Raw genomic sequence first — 12,866 nt, forward strand, 5'->3', positions numbered from 1 at the left:
TCTCTGGGCGGGGCCAGCCCAGGGTCTGCTCTCAACACAGCACCCTGCGGAGTCCCTGGGGTGGCCTCCACCCGCACTTTGGCCACCAGACGGCTCTGGCCTAGCAGGCTAGCTGTCATCACAAAATTGTCCACCTTCAGAACCACAGCACTGACGTCTTCCTTGTGCCCCATGCTGCCCACTGCAGCTGCTGCCCTTTCTCCCAGCCAGATGCTCTGGTCCCCCAACCTTCCTCTCCAGGGGCCATCTTGCTTGCTGCTGTCCTGGGACCCTGGCCATTTGCAAGTACTCACTAGGCTTCCCTCATCCCCCTCGCTCACCTCCTCTATTTCTTGGCAAATGCTCTCTTGCCCAAAGGGTCCAGGTGCAGCCTCCACTGGCCTGGGCCCATCACTCCCAATGCACCATGCCCAAGGCCAGCTCCGGACACCTCATCTCATATTCACCTGACCTTGCGTTGGACTCTAATGTGGCTCCTCCTCCTCCTTTGGCTTCCACACTTTGGCACCGTCCAGTTCTCACCTGCTCTGTCACTCTGTCCTGGTGTCTGAAGAGGCTGTCCTGCTATCTCTGGTCTGCCCATCCCACTCACCCCTGAGACTTCAGGGGGCTTCCCTGAGAGCCAGGAACGCATCTCCTTCCCATGGAGACCCCCTCTCTCCATCTAAGCCCTGCTCAGTAGACTGCTGGACTGCAGAATGGTATTACAGTGAGGTTCCATTGTGCAAGGCTGAAGTCAGTAGCAGATTTTAAGAAAAAAATCAGTTCTTTATTAATAATTACTGAATCTTGCCACAGTTTATAAATCACAGGGGAAAACAGAGCAGATTAGTGCATACATAATTCAATGCTCTATTTTAAAAGAACAGTAGAAGAAATTTAAAATGGAATCGACCATAATTTATACTTGATATGTATTGGTGGAATTCTCCATTTTGTTATTTTTCACAGAAGATACTAGATAACTTAAAGCATCAATGTTCTTAGATATCACCCATCATTTATCATTTAGCCGTAGTATTTAGCTAAGGAAAATACGTCCAACCAGAAACACCTCTTCTCGCACAAATTGCTACAGGATGGCTCAGAGGAGAAGAACAGCTTCTAGTCTAACATACGAATAAAAGCCGTGCCCAGTTCAGTGGCTGGAGCCTCTCTGGGCAGCTGTGGCTTTTGGCTGCCTTGTGGAATGAACTGGTGTCTCCAAACCAGGGCCCACCTTGGCAATGGGATAATTGGAGAAAAAGGATTCACACAGGGCCTTTTTATATGCCGTAAGATTTTCAAGGCATCTGTGTAGCATCAGCATCTGCTGACATCATCTCTTGAGATCCTCTCTGGGTCTTTAACCCAAGGCCTCCAGGCTGGTCAGGATCTCTGCCACAAGCTCCTTTCCCAGCTGTGCTCTTTGAACCCAACTTTCCTGGGTCCTTGGGAGTACTGTGTCCTTCCCACATCCTGACCTCAAGGACTGAAAGTGGATGGACTTGAGGGAGTCAGGAGGCTGTGAGATGGGGGCCTTTGAGGAAAGGGGGTGCTCCTGGAAGTGGCTAATTTACCAGGGGGCAATACCCCATTCTGGTTGGGCATATAGACCCTGCTTTCCCAGCTGGGAAGATTGGAGAATACTTACTGGTTTGAAGCATACTTACTGGTCTGTAAAATATTAGCAGAGCCTGGGGTGGAATGAGCTGTGTGAGTGCAAATTGCCATGATTATTATGACTCCCAGACAAGAGAAGACACACAACCATCAGCCCCACCTTTGCCAGGAGCAGCCCCACATTTTCAGAGCTACTCTGGACAATCAAAGCTCGTGGAAGCTGGCCGTCTCCTCTTGCTTCAGGTTCATTACCTGTGTAATCTTCCTCATCTTCAGGAACTTCCATCTGGGAGGGTGACAGGGCGGCCTTGGGTGGCTCCAGCTCTGGGGCCGTGAGCTCCAGCATCCGTGAGCGGGACTGATGGGCACTGAAGGTGTGGTACGGGTGCTCCGCTGTGCCATACAATATGAGGCTCCATTCTTTCAACTTCCCTGGAAGGCACCAAACCCACAGAGTCACCTGCCTGTGCCAAGACCTCTGTCACTCACAGAAATAAGCCAGATGCTGCCTGGTTCCTCCCCTGATAGCTGGGCTCTGGCCTGCTACCTTCACTTCCTGGTTACTTGACGGCCAGGTGTGCTCCTATTGCCCAGGCCACATGCTGCTTTCCCCCGGCATCTCATTCCTGCAAGCCAGTGCCCCTCTATTCCTGTTCTATGGAGCTGCCCTCTGCTTCCTGTCCCTGCTGGGATGGAGGTCAGCCGGGCTGGACTCTCCACTGTCCTGGAGGCTGTCCTCTGCCCTGCTGATCTCACTGAGCCTCCCTCCATGCTGCCTCCCCGATAACTAGCAGCAGCCACCTTCCCCTCTTGGGATATCCGGTGGGCAGATCTGGGGCCAGGCCTGGCTATGAATCTTCCAAATGTGATAACTGGGTTGCATGGAGAAACCCTGCTGTTTGGATCCTTCATCCTAGATCATAGGAAGACTCGGTCTTGGGCTCTCTCCTCCACAGCTAGCCCAGGACAGTGAGGGATGTTCTAGGGGATAGCAGTGCTGGTAAAAACCCAAATGTCTGCAGAAGCTGGGTGGAGGGAGAATATCTTTGAAAGCAGGGGGATGAATAGACAGACACCAGGCTCCATGGGGGCCATGAGAGACAGACAGGCACAGGAAACACAGGGCTGACGGGAGAGCTCCCAGCCAACATGGGGGCAGCAGGGGTCCCACTCCACGGATGGCTCCATGGGGAGTGACGGTCCATGCAGTTATCTGTTCTCAGGTATCAAGCAAAGTGAAAATCCTGGTAGCAACTTCCAGGTGAATTCCTGATGTTATAAAACACATTATAAACAGTCTCCAATTTATGACAGTTTGACTTACAATTTTTTGACTTTACAATGGTGTGGAAGCTAGGTGCATTCAGCACACTCCTAGACTTAATGATGGGGCTATGTTGGGATGAATCCACCATAAGCTGAAAATATCATTGAAGTAAGTCAACTTACAATTGTAAGTCAAAGAGCATCTATACAAGTAATTAATGCATATCTGCCAGCCAGCTCTGCTGCTGGCTAGTTGTTTAAGCTGCCTCCTCCTCCGCCTCCTCCTCCTCCTCCTCCTTCTTCTTCTTCCCACAGCATCCCCAGAATTCAGAGCAGGGTAACTGTTTAGAAGGTCATCACCCCACATAGTTGAGGGGGCCAGGGGCCAGTGTGACCTGCCCAAGGACAGCTGCTCACGCTGACGGGGCTCCCGGATGCCCCAGCCTCTCAGTGTTTGTTTCTAACTGGATTGGCTCAATAGGAAACACATGCATACACATGTTCAGCTGCGAACCCCCTCAGTGGGCCCTCATGACTGTCTCCTGCGACCCAAGCTGGGGACAGGGCCATTGCTGGTTCAATGTCTCTGTTGGCTGAAAAATCCCTGCTTCCTCTTCCTTTCCTGCCACGGGGTTTCTTGGCAATCAGAATGGTTTCAGGGAGGAAAAATACTGCTCTGATTCTTTGGTGTTGACTGTGTTTTCTCAACACTTACCTCTGCCTGTGCTCACTGCTCCACCCACTGGCTCTGAATGGCAGCCTGTCTGTCTTTACATACCTGCCTATGCACTGTTTCTGCAATGTGGGCCCCTCTGTCAGTACAACTTTACCTTTTGTTCCAATTCTGGAAATCTCTCAGTGTTTCTAAATTCCAGAACAGGAGCTCCTGCTCATCCTCATACCATAAGCTCCTAGGCTGTATCCACACCATCCTGGGTGGGTGGGCAGGCAGGTGAAAGACAGGCAGGACTGGCCCCGCTGGTGCGATTCAAAATGAGGTTCAACATTGACCCATTTATACAGTGTGGCATGTGGCAGCCCTGTCTCATTTTAACCATAGCCCCAACTGGCTAAGTACTAGGTTCTAAAAGGCTGGAGCCTCCACACTGCCCCAAGTCAGATTCTGTATTGCCCAAGCCTCCCTTGGCCTGGCCAGGGCTGGCAGAGGTAAGCAAGGCCCTTCTACATGAAACAGCATCCCCAGCACAGCATTTCTAGCATGCGGTCTTCCACAGGGCTTGGTTCATTTAGACACACAGCAGCTCCCCTCCCTAACACAGTTCCTAACCTAGCCTATGTGTGTGGTGCCCCCTTCCCTGACACAGTTCCTAACCTAGCCTGTGTGTGTGGTGATAGCAACACAGGAAGTTGTTCTCACTGCTGCAGGTGCAGAAAACAAGCCCAGGTGAGGAACCTCTGACTCTCCTCAACTCCTTAGGATCCAATTATAGCCATATTCCAACCACAAAGGAATCCAAGCACTTTAACTACCAAGTGGTGAACTGCGATTACGGTGGGGGTGTAATGACGGTAGGACAGGGACCAAGGGCTCTAGAGGCTATAATTTGAGTTGAAGTTTATTTCAACTATAGAGGATGTCTCCAAACACACACACAGAAGGCCTGGTCACTAACACTGAACTTTTATTTTCAGATATAGTTCTGGTAGGACAAACAAGAGGGGCTGCTTACACTCAGGGTCAGTGGTGTGCACTGTGTGGAAAAAGAGAGCAGCAAGAATTCCCAGGGAACCAGCAGACAGGCAGCTTCGTGGGAAGGGAGAGAAGGCTCGACTGGAATGGAAGAGAGACTTCATTTTTATTGCACTCTCTGTTTGACTTTATGTATGTATGTATGTATTTGGATAGGGTCTCACTCTGTTGCCCAGGCTGGAGTACAGCGGCACGATCATGGCTCACTGTAGCCCCAACCTCCCAGGCTCAAGCCATCCTCCCACTGCAGCATCCCAGGTGGCTACAACTACAGGTGTGCACCACCATACCCGTCTAATTTTTGTATTTTTGGTAGAGAAGGAGTTTCACTATATTTCCCAGGCTAGTCTCAAACTCCTGAGCTCAAGCGATCCTCCCACATTGGCCTCTCAAAGTGTAGGATTTACTGGTGTGAGTCACATGCCCAGCCTGTTTGACTTTTTGTTAAAACCACAGCATATATTACCTGTTCATATATACACATTAAAACTTTTAAAAAAGTTTAATGTTTAAAAATCTATGAATAAAGTGGTTGTATGTTCAAAAAACCCCATTAAAAAGCAGTAGTACTCAGGGTTTTGATTTTTGTTTTTGAATAAGTAATATACAAGGATGGCTCAGAAATCCAGAAATATAAAAGTGCATATGACGAAGTCTCCCTCCCCATGGGCAACGTTGGTTCCCCATTTCTTGTGTATCATTTCTGAAGCATTTTATTCTTATTCAAGCAAATATGAATGTATGTTTCCCCCCTCCTCTTTGGTAACACACCTGCTAGCACTTTCTGCACCTTGAGTTTTCCATTAACAGTGTATCTTGATCCTTCCATGGCCGCATGGGATAGATATAGTGTTGTTTACTTAAACAATCCCCTACTAATGGACATTTAGGTTGTACAAACTTTGGCAATTATAGTCATGTATAGCTTAACCATGGGGATACTACCTGAGAAATGCAGGTGATTTTGTTGTTGTGTGAATACCACAGAGTGTGCTTACACAATCCTAGATGGTACACCTGCTCCACACCTAGGCTATAGGGTACAGCCTGCTGCTCCCAGGCCACAAACCTGTGCAGGATGGTACTGTACTGAATACTGTAGGCAACTGTAACACAACGATAAGCGTTTGTGTACCTAAACATATCTAAACAGAAAAAGGGTATAGTAAAAATATGACATTAGAATCTTATGCAATGGCTATTGCATAGGGGGTCTGCCATTGATGGAAATGTCATTTTGCAGCATGTGACAACACAAATAGTGCTGTATCCTTGTTCAAACAGGGAGCAACTACTTGAGGTGAGCAGAGCAAGGGCCCTGGAACAACAGGGTCTGGATCCTGGCTTTGCCCCTACTAGCAATGTGACCCTTGGGCAAATTACTTCATCTCTGTTCTTTAGTTTCCTCATTTGTAATGTGGGGATAATAATGTCTCTAAATGTCTACCTCACAGGGTTGTTTTGGAGATTAAATGACTCAATGATGATAAAGCACTTAGACTAGAGACTGACACACAGGAGCTGTCCATTGAGGGAAATCTACTGCACATGTCATTTCAGCTGTGTGCATGTGTACCTGTAGGCTACATTACTAGTGGTAAAACTGGGTGTCAAAAGGAATGGGCTCCTTTGCAGCCTAGAGCTATGGCTTACATTGCCAATCTGATAACTCAGAAAGGTTAACGTCGCATTTCTCTCATTATGTGAGAAACTGAGCATCCTTTTCATATAATTAAGAGCAAGACAAATTTCTGATTTGATAAAATTAAAAGTGATTTACAAACTTGGAAATTTACCAAAGACATTTGCTAGGAACAAGGGATGAGACGTCTAAGATGCATAGAAGTAGATGTTAGCTGCGTTCGTAGCAAGGGTCAGTAGAATGAAGTGGTGTTTTGTTCACACATGGTTTGTATTTTTGTTCTTTCTCTCTATCTGCAAGATATTCATGAGAGCCTATGAGGAGCCACGCAATGAGCTAACAACTTGCAGATCTGAGAGCTGGGAGCTCCAAAAAAGCCAGCAGGGAAGAAGCAGTGGGCCCCAAAGCAACCCCTTCCTACATGTACCTCCAAAAGAGACATTTCCTTTCCTAATAGGTGCGATTTGTGACACTTGACCTAAGGTTAAGGTTTAGACAATGGTAATTTTGGAGACATTTATCTCTCTCTTTTTTTTTTTTTTTTTTTTTTTTTTTTATAGATGGCATCTCGTTCTGTTGCCAGGCTAGAGTGCAGTGGTGTGATCTCAGCTGACTGCAACCTCCGCCTCCCGGGTTCAAGTGATTCTCCTGCCTCAACCTCCCGAGTAGCTGGGACTACAGGTGCCCGCCACCACGCCTGGCTAATTTTTTGTATTTTTAGTAGAGGTGGGGTTTCAGAATGTTGGCCAGGATGGTCTTTATCTCTTGATCTTTTGATCTGTGGGCCTCCCAAAGTGCTGGGATTATAGGTGTGAGCCACTGCACTCAGCCTATCTCCCTTTTCTAGTACTTAAATGCTTTTTCGCTTCCTCAACCAAGGGAGTCACTTTGGTTTTCCTGCCTTGGGAAGACGCAAAAATAAGAATTCCATACCTATGGCATAAAGTGTATGGCATAAATTTGAAGTGTGGTTCTTTTTTAAAATTATTTTTTTCCCTAGTTAGAATAAAAATTATTAAATGTTGAGATATTTAAAGAAAAAATAAAAATAAATCGCCTATAACTCTTTTGTCATATTTCCTCCTGGGCCGTTTCCTATGCATGTGTATTTCTCACGTAGTTGAAAACACACAGTACCCTGTTTTCTCTTTCTTTTCCCACTTAGCATGATATCATGTTAATCACATTCGGCGTCATTTATTTTCTTGTTCATTGTTTTCTCTCCCTTTAGCCTAGAAGTATCACAGGGGCAGGGAACATGTCTCTCTTGTTTGGTGCATTAGTTTCAGTGTGTAGCAAGTTTTGGGCACATAGTAGGTACTCAATAAATGCTTGCTGAATGAATAAATCCATTAAAACATTTTTTTTGACAACAAAATACTTCACCCCGTGAACGTGACCATTTAACAACCTCTCATGACAGGTTATGACAGAACGTTTAGTCCAGTTCCCTTTTTTGAAATACATAAATCTGCCATAAATATTACTTGATGGAGTCTGGATTACTTTTTCCCAATAGAGTCCCCAACGTGGAACCACTAGGTCAGGTGACAACACTGTTAATGTCTTATCTTGAACTGTATGTCTATCATGAACCGTAATGCCAACTTATGTCTAACATGAACTGTAATGCCACATGATCCCTGCACAGTGTTTGGTGTCCCATGAGGCTTGACTGCAAAATGGCCAGGTGAGGGACCACAGGCCACCTGGGCAAATTGGTTCCTTTACAAGAATCACCCCCTCTACACAGTCCCTTCTCCAAACCACAGCCCAAGCTTAACTGAGGCAGGAGGGTCAGATGCTGGTGGGTGACTTAGGATAACAGACTTAAGGCAGAGACACACAGGAATGAGCTTCTTGGAGGCTTTAGTTTTCAGGAGGCATCCACTTCCTCTCACCGAGTCCACAGTGTCAGCCGCCCATAGCAGCAGCACATGTGCCAGGGCAGGCTCCCCAGGCCGGCCCTCCACACTTGGTCACAGGCCACATTCTCCTTGGGAAGATAAGCCACATGGGTGCAGAAGAAGCAAGGAGGAAGAACAGGCAGACGCGTCCAGGGACACCTCAGGCCAGACCAGAGGCAGTCGGATTTTAGAATGTTGGCCCTACTTTCGGCAAACTGCTTACCAAGAATGTATTATTTACTATTCAAGATACTCTACAAGGCTGTTCAAGTTTACTGTCGTACAAACCCAACTAGCACCATGAGTTCCTTACTTTCTAAAAGGAGGGAGTCTTAAAAGATGCCCAGTCGAATTTTTTGCCATCAGATTCCTGAGCCTGTAGAAGAATCACAAATCCACCTGTTTAAACACTTGGGCCAGCACTGCCAGCAGGCTTCCTCCAGATGTCAACAACGAAGGCCAGGGGAATGTCACTGTGACAGGCAGAGGATAATCCACAGCTAATGCCATCTGAGGCTGCCAATAAATGGCTTTATCATCATTCACTATCTTCAATGCAGTATTTCCCCTCAATGAATTAAATTCATAATGAACAAACAGGATTATTCCCATTATGCAAAGAACGAGAATTAAGGGGAGACTATGGTTGAATTTGCCAACAGGAAAGTACCAGCAGTAATGAAGCTTTTCTATGCCTGGCATTTTCAGTTAAGCATTAAAATCCTTGAGAAGGAAATTTATAATCGGAGATAAAGCAAGTAGGGGTGGGGGAAAGTTCTATTAGATTAAGGACTCTGAGCTAATGCTTTTGGATTCCTGGGTTTTCTTGGCTATAAGAGATGTTATTAACAATATGGAGTTTAATTAATTCTCCCTCTATGTCCCTATACTTAAAATATGCAGGAAGAAATTCCTTAATTGAAACACAGTGAAGTAAAAGAGCCCTAGAAAAATCACGTAAATATGTTTCAGTTTAAAACACCAGCGGAAGTTTTTTCCTTTTGAGATTCAGTGAACTAGCCACCCATGGCTATGTTCAAGTTACAAAGCTTAATGCAGAGGTTTGGGTGGAAGGAATAAAAAAGGCTTACTTCCATCCATTTATAAAAATATACAAAAACGCCCCTATAATTCACATACTGAATACTCCTATAATTTACTCCTTAAAAGGGGTGAATTTCACAGTATGTGAATTATATCTCAATGAAGCTATTATTAAAAATACTGTGTAGGGGCCAGGCACAGTAACTCACGCTTGTGATCGCAGAGCTTTGGGAGGCTGATGTGGGAGGATCTCTTGAGGCCAGGAGTTCGAGACCAGCCTGGCAACATAGTGAGACCCCATTTCTACAAAAAATAAAATAGAAAAATTAGCCAGGCGTGGTGGTGTGCCCTTGTAGTCCTATCCACTCGGGAGGCTGAGTTGGGAGGACTGCTACGACCCAAGAGTTGGAGGCTGCAGTGAGCTGTGATTGCACCACTACATTCCAGCCTGGGTGACAGAGCAAGACCCTATCTCGAAAAATATATATATTATAATTACACATACACACAGTAATTTTTTGTGTATATTACATATATATATGTATACACACACAGAAATATCAACCTTTACTCAATAGATTTAACATATTATTAAAAGTACACTTTAAGTTCACATTATGCAAGTAAGAGAAAGATAAAAAGGAATTTAGGAATGGCTTGGAAAGGAGGATAAGAAAAAGAGCACATACATGTGTGCTCTCCATGTACACACATCCATGTATGCACATGTACATGTGTGCACAAGGCACCCATAACACGCACACCTGCACACATGTACTTACCTGAGCACACATACATACACACATGAACTCTCAGACCCAGGCTAAGCAAGGGGAGATGGAAGGCTTCCCTGTGCTCCTATAGCCACAAAAACCCTGAAAGATGGTATTTTAAATGCCAGGAAAAGGATCAAAGAATCCTAAACAAATATTCATCCAGGAAATCACCTGTGTGTACAATGTACAACACAGCACTTTTCTTAATGGCATCTATAAGGTCATTCTATCTTTTAAGATTTTCCAGCTTTTCCAAAGTAATAAATCAATTGTCTGGAAAGTCAAAAACTCTTACAAGGTTTGTAACAAAGTAGTCCTTTTTTCACTCCATTCTACCTCCTGGAGTCCCCCTGACTCCCTGCCTCTCTTTAACACTGAGCTAATTTTTCTGGTATTTACCCTTACATTGCTAGATAAAAATACTCACATGTTTTGTCCTGGTTTCTTGATGTTAGACATTGTCTAATGATGTATCACCTAGGAAGCTGAGAATTCAGTTCTCTTACACTATCTTCCACATACTCATGTGCTCCCTCTCCCTCCCCGACCTCCCAATATTCTTCTAACAAAATTCTTACTGGGTCCAATATTTACTGTCTTTCCCCCACCACCCTTTCATTTTCTGGGAGATTTCCTCAAGTTTCTCTTCTAACATATCTACTGAATTTTGAATTTTTGATTTATATTTTTAATTTTAAGGCATTTATATGCTTCTCCCAATGTTCCTTTTTTATTTTATTTTATTTTATTTTATTTTATTTTTGAGATGGAGTCACCCAGGCTGGAGTGCAGTGGCACAATCTCAGCTCACTGCAACCTCCACCTCCCAGGATCAAGTGATTCTCCCACTTCAGCCTCCTGAGTAGCTGGGATTACAGGTGCCACCACCACACCCAGCTAGTTTTTGTATTTTTAGTAGAGATGTGGTTTTGCCATGTTGGCCAGGCTGGTCTTGAACTCCTAACCTCAGGGGATCCACCCGCCTCAGACTCCCAAAGTACTAGGATTACAGGTGTGAGCCGCAACGCACCTGGCCAAAAGTGTGTTTTTGTTTGTTTGTTTGTTTTTTGAGACGAAGTCTTGCTCTGTCACCAGGCTGGAGTACAGTGGCACAATCTCGGCTCACTGCAACCTCTGCCTCCTGGGTTCAAGCGATTCTCCTGCCTCAGCCTCTCAAGTAGCTGCGATTACCGGTGCCTGCCACCATGCCCAGCTAATTTTTGTATTTTTAGTAGAGATGGGGTTTCACCATGTTGGCCAGGCTGGTCTTGAACTCTTGACCTCAGGTGATCTGCCCACCTCGGCCTCCCAAAGTGCTGGGATTACAGGCATGAGCCACGGTGCCCGGCCTAAAAATTTTTTTTTTTTTTTTTTTTGAGACGGAGTCTAGCTTTGTCGCCCTGGCTGGAGTGCAGTGGCCGGATCTCAGCTCACTGCAAGCTCCGCCTCCCGAGTTTAGGCCATTCTCCTGCCTCAGCCTCCCAAGTAGCTGGGACTACAGGCGCCCGCCACCTCGCCCGGCTAGTTTTTTGTATTTTTTAGTAGAGACGGGGTTTCACCGTGTTAACCAGGATGGTCTCGATCTCCTGACCTCGTGATCCGCCCGTCTCGGCCTCCCAAAGTGCTGGGATTACAGGCTTGAGCCACCGCGCCCGGCCAAAATTTGGTATTTTTAAAGTGCTGGAATAAATACTCCCAACCTAGAATTCTATATCCAGTGAAAATACCACTCAAAAATGGATTGAAGTAAAGACATATTCAAAGAAAACAAAGCTGAGCAAAGTCATTGCCAGAAGGCCAGCTTGATGAGAAATGGTAAAGGATGTGTTTCAGGCTAAGGGAAATGATACCAGATGAAAATTCAGATCTACAGGAAAGAATAAAGAGCACTAGAAATGGTAAATATGTCCGTAAACACACCAAAGAGTAGCTGTTTTCCTTAATTTATTTAAAAGACAACACCCCTATAATCCCAGCATTTTGGGAGGCCAAGGTGTGTGGGTCACTTGAGGTCAGGAGTTCGAGACCAGTCTGGCCAACATGGCAAAAACCTGTCTCTACTGAAAATACAAAAATTAGCCGGGCATGGTGGTGCGTGCCTATAATCCCAGCTACTTGGGAGACTGAGGCAGGAGAATTGCTTGAACCCAATAGGTGGAGGCTGCAGTGAGCTGAGATTGCACCACTGTACTCCAGCCTGGGAAACAGAGTAAGACCCTATCTCAAAAAAAAAAAAAAAAAAAAAAAAAGAATATTGCTTACAGCAAAAAATAATATCACTGTTTTAAGAAGGAGTTTGTAACAAATACAGAAGTAAAATGTAAAACACCCACCACTACAGCACAAATGAGGAAGAGCAGGGGGATGGAATTACACTGCTATTAGATCCTTTTATTTGTGAAGTGTAAAGCTGTTCAATATTAATTCTAAGTAAAGTGTAATAAATTAAGGATGCATATTGTAATCCCTACAGCACCACTCAAAGTACAGCTAAAAAGCCAATAGAGGAAATAAAGTGGAATACTGACAAATATTTGATCAATCTAAAATAAGGCAGGAAAAGAGGAACAGAGTATTTTATCTTTTTAATACTGTTGGATTTCGTTTTCTTGACATTGGGCTTAGAATTTTTGTATTTATGTTCTTGAGTGAGATTGGCTGAAAATTCTCCATTCTCATATGTGCTGTTGGGATTTGGTATCAAGAATACACCGGCTTTAGCTGGGCATGGTGGCTCATGCCTGTAATCCCAGCACTTTGGGAAGCTAAAGCGGGTGGATCTTCTGAGTTTGGGAGTTGGAGACTAGCCTCGCCAGCATGGCAAAACCCCATCTCTACTAAAAGTACAAAAATCAGCTGCGCGTGGTGGCGTGTGCCTGTAATCCTAGCTCCTTGGGAGACTAAGGCAGGAGAATTGT

General features: G+C 45.3%; 2 protein-coding genes across 15 annotated transcripts in view; both read right to left on the bottom strand.

The window, feature by feature from the left end:
* Positions 1–12,866, bottom strand: part of SELENOS (selenoprotein S) — a 219,340-nt gene that overhangs the window by 59,825 nt on the left and 146,649 nt on the right. The window lies entirely within an intron of this gene.
* The window catches only part of PCSK6 (proprotein convertase subtilisin/kexin type 6), a 191,290-nt gene that overhangs the window by 31,978 nt on the left and 146,446 nt on the right, over positions 1–12,866 (bottom strand). For 7 of the 14 annotated variants that reach the window (XR_012415496.1, XR_012415492.1, XM_045396062.3 and 4 more), the window contains 2 exons: positions 1,855–2,034; positions 1,653–1,691 (listed from right to left, as the gene is read on the bottom strand). Coding sequence is in view for 8 of the 14 variants with exons in the window: in XM_045396062.3 (XP_045251997.2) it covers positions 1,653–1,691; positions 1,855–2,034 (219 nt within the window). In the remaining 6 variants the exon portion in view is untranslated. The remainder of the gene's footprint in view (positions 1–1,652; positions 1,692–1,854; positions 2,035–12,866) is intronic. The other 7 variants (XR_012415495.1, XR_012415497.1, XR_012415493.1 and 4 more) reach the window with 1 other exon arrangement.

Source organism: Macaca fascicularis, chromosome 7, assembly GCF_037993035.2.
Source record: "Macaca fascicularis isolate 582-1 chromosome 7, T2T-MFA8v1.1".
Lineage (NCBI taxonomy): Eukaryota > Metazoa > Chordata > Mammalia > Primates > Cercopithecidae > Macaca > Macaca fascicularis.